This window comes from Rhinoderma darwinii, chromosome 9 (genome assembly GCF_050947455.1).
Source record: "Rhinoderma darwinii isolate aRhiDar2 chromosome 9, aRhiDar2.hap1, whole genome shotgun sequence".
In the NCBI taxonomy this organism is placed as follows: domain Eukaryota; kingdom Metazoa; phylum Chordata; class Amphibia; order Anura; family Rhinodermatidae; genus Rhinoderma; species Rhinoderma darwinii.
The window spans coordinates 65,334,592-65,350,199 of NC_134695.1; the positions used below are offsets into that span (position 1 = coordinate 65,334,592).

The window sequence follows — 15,608 nt, forward strand, 5'->3', positions numbered from 1 at the left end:
TTAGAGGTTCTGTATTTGTTTAGGGTTTCTGTATTTATTTTGAGGTGTGATGAAGGGGTCATATGCATTATTTATGATTCAAATGCCGTTGGTTGTAGGCGTCTCCTATGGACTGGCCATAACGGTAAATATTGTGTGTTGCAGCTTCATGCTATACTTTTCAAAATCTTCCTAAAGTTCCTTCTAAAAATTTGGCACGTATTCATTTATATAAGTGTATTACAAGCATCAGGCGGAAAGGTGGGTCAGAGAACCCCTTTAACATTGGGGAGGAATCAGTCCACTTGGACATAGTGGATATATATGGGAGTAATAGTGGGACTTGTGTATCCAACTCCTTGTTACCCAATCAGAATCCACGTTTTATATTCTTGCACAGTTGAGAAAATGAAAGCTAAATCCTGATAGGTTGCTATGGGTAACTGTGAGCCTGCTTATATACATGAGGCCAGTACAAGCTATACAGGGTTTATATAGGTTACATGGGGCAGCAGCGTATATGACATAATACAGGGCACTTTGTACTGTATACAGAGGATGCAGCCTCCTGTAGCCGGGGCCGCGCCTACTGCGCATGTCAGGCTCTCTCACACACACTGGCCGTGTCACACACTCACACGGGTGATCTGCTTCCAGGGGAAGGGCACGATGAGTCCCGGGCTGCGGGTATACTGAATGGATACAGCTGTGCCCGGGCAGTGCGTGCCCCCCAGGAGAGGTGCCCGAGCACTCCGGGACATGTGGCTCCTCTGTCTCATGTTGGGCTCAGTAGGTGAGTAAACACTGCTGTGAGGAGGGGGTACATGTAAGGGGGGGCACTGACTTTTGCAACTCACCCCTCCCACATGTGTCACGTGCGTGCACTGAGCTCCCCGAGACCCCACATTACAGGCATGAGTGTTATTGTCCGGTGTGGCCCTGAATGTACCTGTGCCCCCTCCCCTCTCCCTGCTGGGCCGGGTGTGTGGCATCTCCTCTGTTTGTTTCGGGGTGTGTGCCCGCTCTATCCTGGGTTTTGGGGAGTCTCTAGCGGGTGTATAGATTGTCTGTGGTCACATGGATGTATTATTGTGTTTACTATCTGGACACTTGATACTACACAGGGGTTTCGTTTTCCTGTCTTTTTTTTTGGGGGTGTCTGCCTTAGTTAGGGGCTGCATTTTATGTTGGCTGTCTCATCCAGGGGCTGTGTTTTTGGGGTGTCTCTTACTTAGGGGCTGTGTTTTAGGGCGTCTTTTACTCATGCTTTGTCTTTAGGGGCACCTGTATCAGCCAGGGGGTGTTTGTTTTACCTAGCGGCTGTTTTTGGGGTGTCTCTTTTCCAGGGGCTGTGTTTTTGGGGCGTCTCTTAACCAGGGGCTGTGTTTTTGGGGTGTCTCTTTTCCAGGGGCTGTGTTTTTGGGGTGTCTCTTTTCCAGGGGCTGTGTTTTTGGGGTGTCTCTTTTCCAGGGGCTTTGTTTTTGGGGTGTCTCTTTTCCAGGGGCTGTGTTTTTTTGGGGTGTCTCTTTTCCAGGGGCTGTTTTTTTGGGGTGTCTGTCTCACCCAGGGGCTGTGTTTTTGGGGTGTCTTTTCCAAGGACTGTGTTTTTGGGGTGTCTTTTCCAGGGGCTGTGTTTTTGGGGCGTCTCTTTTCCAGGGGCTGTGTTTTTGGGGCATCTCTTTTCCAGGGGCTGTGTTTTTGGGGCGTCTCTTTTCCAGGGGCTGTGTTTTTGGGGCGTCTCTCACCCAGGGGCTGTACTTCTCAATGTTGGGGGTATGTATTTTGTAGCTTGTGTTTTGTTGTGTTTGCATCTGGATGTTTTCCTCCTGAGAGTGCACGGTGATAGGGATGTCTATCTTGCGCTGTATTTTGGGGTGTCTACTTTATATTATTTCAGTGGGTCTGTTTGCTCAACGATGCATTTTGGGGTGTCAGCTTCATTATTTTAGGGTGTCTGATGCTTCGTGTTTTTTATCTCGGGGTGTTTGCTTTACATTGAGGTGTCTGAGCGTTCCCTGGTCTCTACTTCGGGGTGTCTCGTTGTCCCCGGTTATGCGCATTAGTATACCTGCAATTTCTAAACACGGAGGTCTGTATTTGTTTTGTATGGCCTCCCCCAGGCTGTAGGTTATCACTAGGACCCCTGCATTATTACATCTGGCTGGGGTTACTGCTGGTGGGGGAGGGGGAGTTCAGCTCTGGTGAAATACTTTCATCTCCTATAGAAGCTTCATCATGTGTAAACTGTGATGTGGAGGCAGCAAATCCTGACTTTAGCTCTTCCGGCAGAGGGTGAAGCTTTATAAATGTCAGGACATAATATAATGAGACTTTTGAATAACTTTATTAGGTATCATAGCTGAATACCGAAAGACTGAATTTGCACGGTTGCTTTGGCGTAACGGTATTGCATAACTTGTGCTTCTTTGCATCATTTATTCAATCACATCCCCTAAGAGGCTTCTGGTTTTATGTGAAGCGTAATAATTGTATACTGAAAAGTTCTGTCATTTTCTAATATATTTTGTTTCAATTTTCCACAGTTTTCAAGAGCTCTGCTTGCTGTCAGTAAAAGGCAACAATCTTGTTTACATTCTGAGCCTAAAAGAAACTGTACAGGCCTAAGACATCTCACATAGTTGTATCCTGTCTAGACAGTCTTCTATGAGCACATCACATCTTAAGGCATCGCTCTCTCCTATCCTGATAGTTTGCTACAATGTATCAGTGCAGGTAAAATGGATCGGTCTGGAGTCCAAGCTCACAGCAGTTTGTCTAGACTGGATACAATTTTCGCAAAATCTCAGCTGTGAGAGGTCTGTGCAGGTTTTTTTTTTTTTAGTCTTTGGATGTAAACAACAGGGTTTATATTCAATGACAGTAAGCAGAAATATTGAAAATAATGAAACATTGAAACAAAGTATATTAGAAAATGACAGAATCTTAAAAACAGGAATTATCTGTTTCCAGACCTCTTGTTTATCTTTTAGGGCAGGGGTCATCCACCATCAGCACTCCAGCTGTTGTGAAACTACAACTCCCAGCATGCGCTAAAAGCCAAAGGGAATTGTAGTTTCACAACATCTGGAATGCCAAATGTTGCTGACCCTTGCTTTACGGTATGTGCAGCCCCTCCTGTATTATCTAAATCTGCCCATACACTTATAATAGATGTCGGCGGGGGAGATTTGGGATACCCCCATACATATTATATTAATGCTCAGAAACCAGTAGGGCTCCAGCTGTTGTGAAACCACAACTCCCAGCCTGCCCTAACTTTCAGGGCATGCTGGGAGTTGTAGTTTCGCAAGAGCTGGAGTGCCGCTGGTTGCTGAGCTCTGTATTATTTTGTTGTCCAGTCGACTCTCATCTAATGTATATGGGCACCCGAAGGCTGTTCTCAGCACCTGCACACAATGGGTGCTGAATAATGCCCCCGGCGCAGGGAGAGTGAGAATTTTACACTGCTGCTCCCTCCATGATAACTTCGGATCTGCAGGACAGGACCGCAGGTCCGATGGTCTCAGGGATGAGCAGCAGTCTATAAAGCTGTTGCCTACAAAGGGCCATCCCTATATATCCGTGCATGCGCCCGATGTTTAGATCATATCCTGCAGTATGTTGGCTTTGGGTTGCGTTACTTTGTATCACAGCTGCTTGCGTCACTGTTACTATGTCAGTAATAGGTTGGGATTATCTGAGTCTGCCCCGTGATTGGACGTCAATTAGTTTTAATCCCTGAGATTATTTGCTTTTTCACTCCCCTGGCTTCCTGCTCTGTATTACAGAACCACCTCACTTCTTTTTTTTTTTTTGTAATGCAAAATGCCTTGCGGTTTGGATATTAACCTGTTGTTGGTCTACGTAAAAAGTCTTTGGTTATTGATCTGCAGCCATTTTTATTTGCAACCAATTAAAAACTGTCAGAATAAAACTCAACGCAAGTAATATTTACATCTCTGTCATGGACGGTCTGTGAATAAACCTTTCACTTAGGCTCTGTTCACACTTGCGTTTTGGTTTCCCAATGTAATGATCGCACGATGGAGACCAGAGGCGCCTGACGGACCCCCTTTGACATATATGATGGAGTCCGTTAGGTTCCGTCTTGGTGTCCGTAGAATAATGGCACGGTCTACTTTTCCTGTTACTGAAGGAGCCCTCGACGCAGGTGTGAATATAGGCTTGGCTGAATATTTAATAAATGTAAAGTATGATATATATACAGGTGTAAAAATCTGAGAGATGTATTACTAAGAGGACGTTTCAAACCGAGAATGGGAAAAGAAAATTGGTTACGAGAATCGATGGCGAGAGTCCATCATAAATAGATTCTCCGATTACCTGATATGTTGGGGGCTCAGGTGAATGATCACATACCTTGTAAAGCAGTTTGTAAGTATAAGATATTTTTTCTGCCACCAAAAACGCCACATATGATATTTGTCGCTGGTTTTACCTTTCCCATTGAATGCAAGGGAATTCTAAATTCCGCAACACAAAAGCGGAGTGCAAAAACGCACCGCAGGTAAATTTTTGACCGTTTTTTTCCGCTCATCATTTACACAGCGTGTGGATGAGATTTGTTCAAATCTCATCCACTCTACTGTTATTGGATTATACTGCGGATTTTACGCAGCGAAATCCGTCGCGGAAAATCCGCTGTATTTATGCTACTTGTGAATTTACTCTATGACTACATGCACACTTTGCGTATTTTTCTGCGGAAAATACAAAGCAAAACCGCAAGAAATGAGTGGAAAAAAGACGCACCTGAAGGTGCGTTTTTTTTTTTTAACGTTTTGCTCCGTTTCATGCCGTGGGTTTTGCTGCATATTTCTGTAGAACTAGAGGGATAGAATTCGCATGTGGAATCGCAGGATAAATTGACTTGCCGCGGGAAATACGCACTGTGGGCCAATTTACGTCCCGAAAAATACTGCAGCGTGGAGATGAGATTCCCTGGAATCTCGACTATGCTATTACTGTATCACTCTGCGGTTTTGCCACATGTAATACACATCGTAAGCGTTGACCCTGTAGGAGGCTGAAGTAATTCTTAGCAGAGGCACTAGGACCCCTCAGTCAGTGCTTTTCTAGTATAAAATAAATAAAGTAACTGTTTACTGTTATTATTTTTTGTTATTAACGTGTCCTGTGATGTTTTTATTTACACTTGTTTGTAATACTATTTACATGGAAATTGTCAAAGGGTAACAAAACTTTTAAGACTTTTGACATGCATGGCCGAGTTTTTTGCAGGCAGAAAAAATCTGCCTCAAAGGGAATTTTTAGGCAGATTTTGACCTACCTGTGACTATTTACCGCTTTTTGCCTTTTTTTGCCCACTGTCATTGAGGACTGAGGGCAAAAAAAGCGTGTTAACTGGCCCTGAACATGTCAAGTTTTGACTGGTGGGGGTCCCATAATGCAACAGAAGCGCTCAGGTGAGTGCTGTGCTGCTTCGTTTCTAATCGGCTTTTCCGCGGTTTACGAATTCATAGACTTTCTATTAAGCCCGTACACAGAGGAAAGCCAATCCGAAACAAAGCGGCGCAGCGATCACCCGAGCCCCTCTGCCTCTTTGTTTTAGCGTTTTCTGGGGGTCTCGGTGCTCCGACCCCCTCCAATTAAAACTTCTGACATGTCACTATGGCATGTCAAGAGTTTTTTTTAAAAGTTTTGTTACCCTTTAATTGAATGAAGTTTATATGTTATGTATATGAAGGGGCAGTGTAGGAAGTGACGCCTTGAAAAAGCGAGGGACCACGTGAAGCGGCCGTAGCCAGTCTTTCCCACATCCTACAGACCATGATCGTTGAATAAAAGTAACCTTTACAATATCGGTGAGCGCCGCAACATTTATTTTACTATCAAAGATATTTACATGACGTTCTGGTCGCTGAAACCCCGCTGGCAAATATCGTAACTCTAGTGGGATTGCTGTGGAGAAACTCTGTGCATGTGCAGTGTCCTTTCCAGCTATTGTCCACTACCTATGAGCACTAATATATACAGGGTTTATTACCAGATTTGTTGTGTTCACATATTTTTCTGTTCCTTTTTTTGTGACGTGGAAACAGTCAACAAGCAGGGTAGCTGCTGTTCAACATCTTTATCAGGAGAACAAGTCATAGAACTTAATGTCGTTTTTTTTTTCTTTTATAAAGGGAAAATGCTCCCTTTCATTTAACCTAGTAGGGCATTTTATTCTGATCAGTGCCCCCACTAGTGTCCGAAGCCGAGAGCGCTTCTCAGCCCTGGAGGACCGGCAGCATCCTTTAAAATAAGTGATCAGCGTAGATGAGCCATTCAGGGGTCTGAGAAAGCTGGATGACAATGGGCAGTTACTTTGGCTTTTACCTAACTTTCTGAGAAATGGATAAGAAACGGCCGAAAAGCATTTATAATGACTTCAACTTCCGGTTTGTTTTGTGGTAAATGTCCTTTTTATACCCGTTCTGCCCGCTGGTTGTAGCTCTTCAGATTTGCTTTGTATCCAACAACCATATCCCATTTCCGTGCAGGAGATCGCAGGATTGTTGTGTAAAGCTGTTTATTTGTTATGTCGATGATTCCGATACATGAGATCTTAGTGCAGGATCATGAGATCGGGGAAGGAACAAGTGGAGCTTTGTATTCAGCGCTGCACAGAGGAGACGCTGCGCCACCTTAGGACTGAACATACTGCAACCTGCTGTCTCATAGAGTTCCCTGTTTGGTTGAAACCCCAAGTCTGCGTCTTCTATCAGGGCTCATACCATCAAGATTTGCATTACACGATCCGCCATGTATTTTGAAAATAATCCACGTCCGATATCCGTAGTTGGAACTCTAATCTCTGCCGCAGTTTGGCGTTCGGATCCACTCTTCCATTGAAGTTCTATAAAGTTTATCTTTGTCTTTTACATTTTTTTGTTTTTTTTCGGGGAGTGACAATGGGGCATAAAATACCCCCTTAACATGCCTTTCCAGCAGAATGCTTGTGGATTATGACCGGTTTTATTAATCCCTAATGTGTGAACATGGCCTTAGTCTGAAACCCCAATACATTGGGTAATAAAACTCGTTGGTTCCAGGACAATTACATACTTGGGGTTCCAGATCAATGCCACAATCACTCTTAAAGGGCTTGTCCACCCAGGACAACCCCTGAATATATGCCTTATTACAGCCTATTAACGTAATAGAAGGGGTTTATACTCTTGACCCTCCGTCTATGAGTGATAAAACATGCAAAGAACATTTTTGCTTTGGAGGACTCGGTCCGACCATATTTAGCATGGTCAACTCTTGACCTCTATGGGTGTTGTGTAATATATTTATGGACCTACCTGCAGCTTTCCCCTGCGACAACAGATGATCGCCATGGGTTTTAGCAGCCGAACCCCCCAGGATCATCTCACTTTTGGGAGAGCTTCTTCAGGAAGGGGGCTGTCCTAGGTGGTCAAACCATTTAAAAAAAATAAGGCGATCAGTTGATCACCGTGGGTCCCGCTGCTCTCTATTATTGCTAGGGATAGCTGTGTCTGGCCATAATTTTCTCCTACAACTTAGATCTAGTATTACATCCCGGCCACAATGTCTCACCATGGATAGGTGCCTGAGCGAGTGGCACTCTTTGTGATTGTCCCCCCACTACCCATAACAAGAACGGGCTGTTCCTTGGAGCCCCATAGGAATGGAGCGGTAGTGCACGTGCTTGACCACCGCTCCATTCATTTCTATGTGGCTGCCACTTCACTGTCTTCTGCAGCTCCATAGAAATGAATGGAGCGGTGGTTGAGCATGCGCACTGTGTTTCGTGATCGGTGTGAGTCCCAGCGGTCGGACCCCCACCAAGCCGATATTAATCCCCTATCCTGTGGATAAGTGATAAACATTAATTATGGCAAATTCTCCAGCTACAGACAGAATAAAGCTCTGATCACCCCGTGGATTGTGAGGCCACGGCTCTGGGTTACTGGGCTTATCCCAACGTTCTTGCAGCTGCTGTAGAATAAAGAAACTATGTCAGCACAAATTAAGTTTTGACCTTTAGGAGCCTTGTATACTTGAGCTGTAAATTGCTTTTTTATATTTAGAATGAATTAATTTTTACTAAATATAACGAGAAGTATTAATAGAGGATACATCCAGGTCATTTGCAGACTCCTAGAATTACTTATCATTGCAATGTGCCGCACAATATTTACAAAAGAATAATCCAAAGCTTTGCAACTACTTTTGTAATAAAATTCCTTCCTTTTTTATCAAAACCTCTGCTTGCTGTTAATGCATAGATTTTTGTTTTACCTGTTGCTTTGGAATCCCACTTAACATGGGCAGAACATACATTGTTCATGCACATATTGCCCCTGGTCGGATTCAAGCCCAGGACCCCAGTTCTGCAAGCCGAAAGTGCTATTCACTTAGCCATCATTCTGCTTTTATTTCTGATATTCAGAAACTGAAACCCATCCTGACCTAGTCCTGCTTTCGTACAGCAGTCTGTTACATTGTATCAGTTTAGGCATGTTTAGCAATCTCTCTCCTGTCCTGGACTACAGGCTGATAAATTACGACTTTGAAAAAGTAGGACTAGGTCGTGGCAAGTTTAAGTTTTGGAATGTAAATACAAATGTTGCCTTTCATTGGCATCAAGCAGAGATCTTGTAGATGTTGGAGAATTGAAACACATGGCCTGGTCGGACTTGTGGCTTGCAGATCACTTATCTTACCTCTCGGAAACCATGGAGCTCTTCCTGATTGAATATACCAGTTGCCTGGAAAGGTGCCCATACAAATGAGACAAAACAGCGATGGGGGCCATAGGAGCGAATCAGCGGCTTATTTCCCTCTTCCCAAGCAAGCGAGCATGTTTATGGTGGAGTTGGGAGAAATCGTGTTTACCGGACGGGTGTTTGGCCGACAATTATGTTATGTGTAGGCCATCGTAAAAAAATTACTAAAAAACGTATTCGACTGGTGGCAAAACGTATCATTATTCAATCCTATTGATTTTAATGCTAAAAATAACCAATCATCTGGAAAACTGAGCGGACATCTGATGAAACGTTAGGCTTAGTTCACACTAGCGTTACTATACGTTTACTTCTCTTCCGTCAGAGAAGGAGAGGATCGAAAGTGTAAACGGAAAGCAACGTTTCCGTTAGAATTACCATTGATTTCAATGGTAATTCTTTTGTTTCAGTTGCTTTTCGTTTGTCTCTGTTCGCTAGCCTTCCGTTTTTTTTTACAGAAACAAAAGGTCTGCAGACTTCACTTTTGTTTTCATTAAAAAAAAAAAAAGAAAGGAAACCTAGCGAAAAGAGACAAACGGAAAGAAACTGAAACAAAAGAATTACCATTGAAATCAATGGTAATTCTAACGGAGACGGAAGAGACGGAAGAGAGGTAAACGTATAGTAACGGTAGTGTGAACTAAGCCTTAGGGCTCATTCAGATGTGCGTTTATCACGTCTATGTGACGGCAGTTAAAACAACGGCGATCACACGGACTCATGTATTTCAATGGGGCTGTTTACAAGACCATTGTTTTAACGGAGCGTGTGAAGGGTCCGTGAAAAAATAGGACGTGTCCTATATTACTGGGTATCACGCATCCCTCCATAGACTCTAGTCTATGGGGGATCCATGACAACCCATCCCGCACGGGTTCACCTCAGACGGAAAAAACGTCAATTTTTCACGTCCAAGGTTTCCGACGCTCGTCTGAATGTAGCCTAACCTGTAAAGTTTTCACTCCCTGGTGATGACCGATGCGTTTTAGGTGAGATAAATAGGATCTGATTTGATTTCTGCTTCTTTTCGGGTGTCGAGATGCTGAAAATAAACCCAAATTGTGGACAAGTGTGAACACAACCTGACAAACCCGTAACGTGAATATGAGGGAAAGGTTGTGTTCCGTTTCGCCTGAATTGTTCCATTGTTTGAATAGGAGAAGTGATGACAAGTATAAAGCGCCCGGCGTCTGTCTCGTGCGGGTTTTGTGCTGAGGTTATTTTTCCTGCTGAGTTACATTCTGTGAAGCTAGATAATGGGAAAAGTCTTAAAATCACAACCTCCCTGACAGCCGTAATCCCAGATACTATTGTGCAGCAGCGGCACCAGGGACGTCCCAAAATGACAAGGGCCAGAACCCTATCCCTGGCAGTTCACGTAGGATAAAAAACACCTCCTTACGTCAGATATTTAATGGGACTTTTCCTTTTTAAGCCGTGATAAGAGGTGGATTTGCTGAGGATGCGGTGCGTATCTCATATGGCAAATCTGCGGCGATGCTTTTCAAAACCCCATCTACATGTAGCGGGAAAAATCTCCCAAAATTTAACGTGTTTCAGATTTTCACTGCGGATTTCACCCTTTTAATGCATTGGGTATAATACGTGGCGAATCGGCAGCACAACCCGCAGCAAAATCTGCACGTTCACGGTGGATACCGAACTCCTCACCTATGACACATTGGGCAGCGCTTCATGTGGCGCCATTTTCTCTTACACGTCTTGTAATGACCTGTGTTACAGCCTGGATGCTGAAGTCCCACGTAGTCAAATCAGCAGGTCATATATGTAGATTGTATTTTACTCTTTACAAAATTGACGTGCTGCGAATACGAAAATTTGCAGCCTGCCCTGTATTCCTCGCTGATTTATTTTTCCGTTACATGTGACTGCGATTTTTGCAAACGGCGTTGTTCTGCTGCTATTTTGCGAAGATTTCGGCAAAACACTTGTTTTGAAAGAAATGTTCAAACACAGCCCAGGGAGTGCAGGTGACTCCTCAGGCCGTGTACACACCTTGCGTAATTTTGTGCACAAAATCGCAGCTCTGCGCTTAATGATGCGTTTTTAGGTGCGTTTTGTACATTTTGATGCGGAAACGGGTGCAGATTTTGGCAACGTGTATATGAGATATCTTGACGTCTCATTTACTTGACTGATCCTGGATTACGCTGCGGATTTGCCACCGGAAAATCAGCGCGGGAAAATCTGCACGTAAAATGTAACTTGTGCATTGGGCCTCACGGTTATTGAAGACCCTATGGTCCAGGGTGCAGTCACAGTAGAGGGCTGGGGTGTAATAAGCGGGTGGGGGGGGGGGTGACCTTGCATCACCAGCCATTTATTTTACCCCGTCTATAGTCTTTGGTGTAATGAGTTGATGAGGGCCGGGCTTGCTGGGACTTGTAGTTCCACAACAGTCGTCTCCATCTGCTGTGCGGGGGTATTCCATTGTTGGCACAGCCTCTCCCCTGTCTGCTGCCAGTCTTCTCTTGCTGCCATGTTCTGACATGTTGGGTAGTAATAATACAGTAATGATTTTCTTCGGTATTTTCAGGTTTTATTCACATCCAGTCCAGGATTGAGTCGTCGCTGCAGTTGGTTTCCTCCATGAAACCTGATCCTTGCATGGAAACTCTGTCTGAATCCCGTTCCCGCTCGGAGGGAAATTGCGCTGCCTGCCAGGCTGTGAACAAAGCCTCATTCAGACGTTGTTGTGATATGTACTTGTCTCTTGCGCACAGTAGAGGCCGCCATCTTGTTGCTTGGACCCTACGGTCTGGTGACTTCACTGGGGTTTTGCGGATTAAGATTTCCTTGATTATCGCTTTAAAACTTTTTATTTTATTCTGTATATTTGAATTGATTTTTCCACTTCGGAAACCTTTAATACGTGACTAGACAGTGAATCGTGCCTTATACCCGGGTCATGTTACTCTCGCAGTTGGTCAAGTCTACATTTCCTTTTTACTGGGATGTGGAAACCAATGTTGCACTCGTTGGTGGGGATATTTATTGATCGTATCATCAGAATAAAAGACATTTACGTTGGCACAAATTACACCATATTTATCAGATTGGCGATGGTTACATAGGTAGTTAGGTCTCCGTGGCATACATTTAGGGCACTGTGATCGCCCGGGTACATCAGTTGTGATCACCTGCGGGGGGGGGGTTACCGTGATTGACGGCCTGTGTCAATGGCGAGTATTGTAACCCAGTAACCCTTGTGATATCGCGATCACGGCATCACAAGGGAAGGGATGCTGTCGTCAGCCTTGGTTAAAAAATCCTGCATAATGCACCGTGTCCTGCGGCCGGAATTAGCTGCGTCGTAAGACCAGGATCTCACGCGCAGTTTTTAGCTCAGTTTTTTGAGCTGAACACAGGAGTGGACAGAAAAGCAACGAGACGCATCAAGCTTTTCTTTATATCTTTCCTTCCATTTGCGTAGAAAAACGGAGCTAAAAACTGCAGCAAAGCTCTGTGTGTGGTCCTGGATAAGGTTGTGATAAGATTATAGGCTGACGCTGCTAGTGAGCGAAAATCGCAAATAAGAATGTTTATTCCACCCCGCGCCGTATGCAGATTAGCTTGGCTGAGCTCTTACCACACTCTTCATCGTCATACAAGCAGACCGTCAATCCTGGGGAGGGAGCGCTAGAGGCCGGATACCTCCTGCTTTGGCGGGCACGAAAATCTGATTTGCGCACAGCGGAATAAGGCTGGGTTCACACGACCTCTTTTCAGACGTAATGGAGGCGTTTTACGCCTTGAATTACGCCTGAAAAGACGGCTCCAATACGTCGGCAAACATCTGCCCTTTGCTTGCAATGGGTCTTACGATGTTCTGTGCAGACGAGCTGTCATTTTACGCGTCGCTGTCAAAAGACGGCTCGTAAAATTACGCCCGCGTCAAAGAAGTGCAGGACACTTCTTGGGACGTGATTGGAGCCGTTTTCTCATAGACTCTATTGAAAACCGCTCCAAAAATGGCCGTAAAAACGCGAGTTGCTCAAAAAAGTCTGAAAATCAGGAGCTGTTTTCCCTTGAAAACAGCTCTGTATTTTCAGACGTTTTTTGTTAAGCGTATGAACATACCCTTAGAGTTCTTTTTTTTTTCCCCTCATACAAACCCCAAAATCTTCAACACTGGTATGTTCCTATTCCATTACCCTATCGCTAACTAGCGGCGTCAGCAGATTGTAAGGGCTTGTACACACGTAACGGAATTGCTGCAGACAATCCGCTGTGGGAAAAACGCACCGTTTTCCTGCGTTTTTTAACTCCAGAAAATGGTGCGTATTTTGCAGCGTTTTTCTCAATGTTAGGATATGGTGACGTCTCCTCTGAAAAATGCAGCAACTCCGTCCACTTTCTGCAGCAGGAATTGACATGTTGCGGTACGAAAAATACGCACCGCAGGTCAATTTCTGTTTGGAATTTTTCCGCAGCGTTTGGATGAGGTTTGTTAAATTTCACTCACTTTGCTGCTGCTGTATTCTGCTACATTGTTTCTGTCCGCAATTCCGCTACGTGTGGACGAGCCCTAAGCCTAAAATCTCATGATAGACTCCCTGGATCTCACACACTGTTTTGATGCAGTTTTTGGCTCAGTTTTTTGAGCCAAAGCCAAAAATAGATCCAAAAGGAAGGAAGGGTATAATGAAAAGACTGATACATCTTCTTTATTTTGTGTCCGCTTCTGTGTTTGACTAAAAAAGTGAACCAAAAACGGCATCAAAACTGTGTGTGACCCAATGCAAACCTACAGGGTGGGATTTCAGTTGCAATATTACAGCCTTTAAAGGGTTTATTTTTATCCAATTTTTCCTGAACAGCCCACGGGTCTAGTTATTCCCAGTCCAGCATCTCCGCATTTGTCCTTCAGGTGTCTGGAAAAGCTGGATGACCGCGCCCGCAGGGTTGGTAATAGCAGCCATTCTACCTAGCCTTCCCAGAAATGTATATATCTAGGAAATTCTTTCAAGGAATTTTCATCAATTCAACAAGTCTGAAAAAGTGATGCATCCCCCACCCCCTTATCGCTGCAAAACTAGTTAGATTTACCATTCCGGACTCTAGGAAAGCTGAGTGACTACCCCACTGGGAGCTGTAATGGTAGTCGTACTTGTTCTCACCCAGCTTTTCCAGAAGCGGAAGAACCAAAGTTGAAATGTGCCTTGGCCATGAAGGGGTGGAGGAATATTGAACGCTGGATAACTTTCTTATGTATTTTGAGGATTTCTTCATGTTTCTTATGGTCTGTGTTCTTCTAGCGAGATGCCGCACGTGTTCACATTTCACGGCGCCTCCGGCGTCTCACTCCTTGTCATTTTAATTAAACTCCTACCTCTCTAATCGCTGCACCTACTTAAGTGGATTAAAGAAAATCATTTTTTTATTTCCAGGTAGATTGTGTGCACTGATTTCAGAATAACAACTGTAATTGTGTATGTGTGTGATTTACGGATCCACCGCCGCGCCCGCGTCGTTATTCATAATGAATTGAATTTGTGATACATTAGTGAAGATATCCGCTTCCTACGTTCAGGAACTAAGGATTGTTCCAGGAAATCGCAAAAGACCAATAAATGCAAGGCATATGTTTCAGATACCGGACCCCCTACGTGCACGCGAAGAACGTATCCATAGAGCCCCGTTTACCTGGAGTATGCCCAAAGGGTGTCCGGCTATGTGCTATCATAGCGTAGTAGACGGTGCTATCCTATACAAAGTAATAAGTAAAAAAAAAAAAAGAATCCCAGCATATGTTTCGTTACAATGGAAGCAGATTGGCGACATTTCTCACTGGATGCCTATACAGTGAGATACGTTGCAGGCTTTCATCGGAGGTATATGTCGAGAAATCCTCTTGGCGTATACCGCCGACGGAAGGCTCGGACAGTATGTGAACAGAGCCACTTTTAAAAATAAAAAAATGTTGCGTGCTATACGTTCTTTTTGTTTCTTTTTACTTCCGCTGTATAGAATAGCGTAGTATACTACGCTATTCTATACAACAGAAAACCAGATATTCCAACGCATACCGGCCCGGCCTATGCCAACAGGTCGCCATATTGGCTTACGCTGGGTGAATGGGACTTTATGGATACGTTCGCCTTACAAGGATTTGTGATCGGTTCTTGGAAAACAAATTTCTGAGCCTCACGGTGAGACTATCACGATGACTTTAGCCTTCGTATGTCATAAGATTTCCACCATGTGCCCAGGCCCTTGTATTGGGTGACCACAATACATCTCCATAATGCAGTGTGATCCGCAGTAGTCACTGAGATTCTCCGGGCTGCTTCCTGTCCCCTGTAAATAGTCCTGTAATTCCATCCCTGCCGAGGAGTGCGAACTCTTCACCTGCTGTAGTCAATGATCCATCACTGGTTTTCGACCATCATCTTCCTTTTGTTGGCATCTGGGACTGGAAGTCAAGAAAAAGTGTCTGAATATTCTCTTAGGTCTCCATGCACACGACCGTAGATTTTGTCCGTAATTATGGTCCCTTAATTACAGACCCATTCACTTCTATTGCCCACGGAAGCCTTCCCTTTTTTTTTTTTTTTGTAAGGTGTCCGTGCCGTAGAAACGCTCCGCAAAAGATAGGACATGTCCTATTTTTTTTTGCTTTTTACAGTCCATGGCGTCGTTTCCCAAGAGATGTATTTTTGGCGAAAGTTAATAACTGGAGTTAAGGAAAATAGGGCCAATGTACGTCTTCTCGTACGTAACACGGCTGCATGAGGGAAAACCTTGGTGAAAAGCCTCTCTGTGCCATGTATGTGTGCCCCGTATATTGCACAGACAGTGAGGGGGCCCATGTATGGACTTGAG

At 44.3% G+C, this 15,608-nt stretch overlaps 1 protein-coding gene across 2 annotated transcripts in view; it reads left to right on the forward strand.

The window, feature by feature from the left end:
* Nucleotides 1-464: 464 nt before the first annotated feature.
* Nucleotides 465-15,608, forward strand: part of LDLRAD3 (low density lipoprotein receptor class A domain containing 3) — a 126,837-nt gene continuing 111,693 nt past the window's right edge. Inside the window, exon 1 of one of the 2 annotated variants that reach the window (XM_075838019.1) lies at nucleotides 465-772. In XM_075838019.1, coding sequence (XP_075694134.1) covers nucleotides 676-772 — 97 coding nt within the window. In that variant the 5' untranslated portion in view covers nucleotides 465-675. The remainder of the gene's footprint in view (nucleotides 773-15,608) is intronic. The other variant, XM_075838020.1, reaches the window with a different exon arrangement.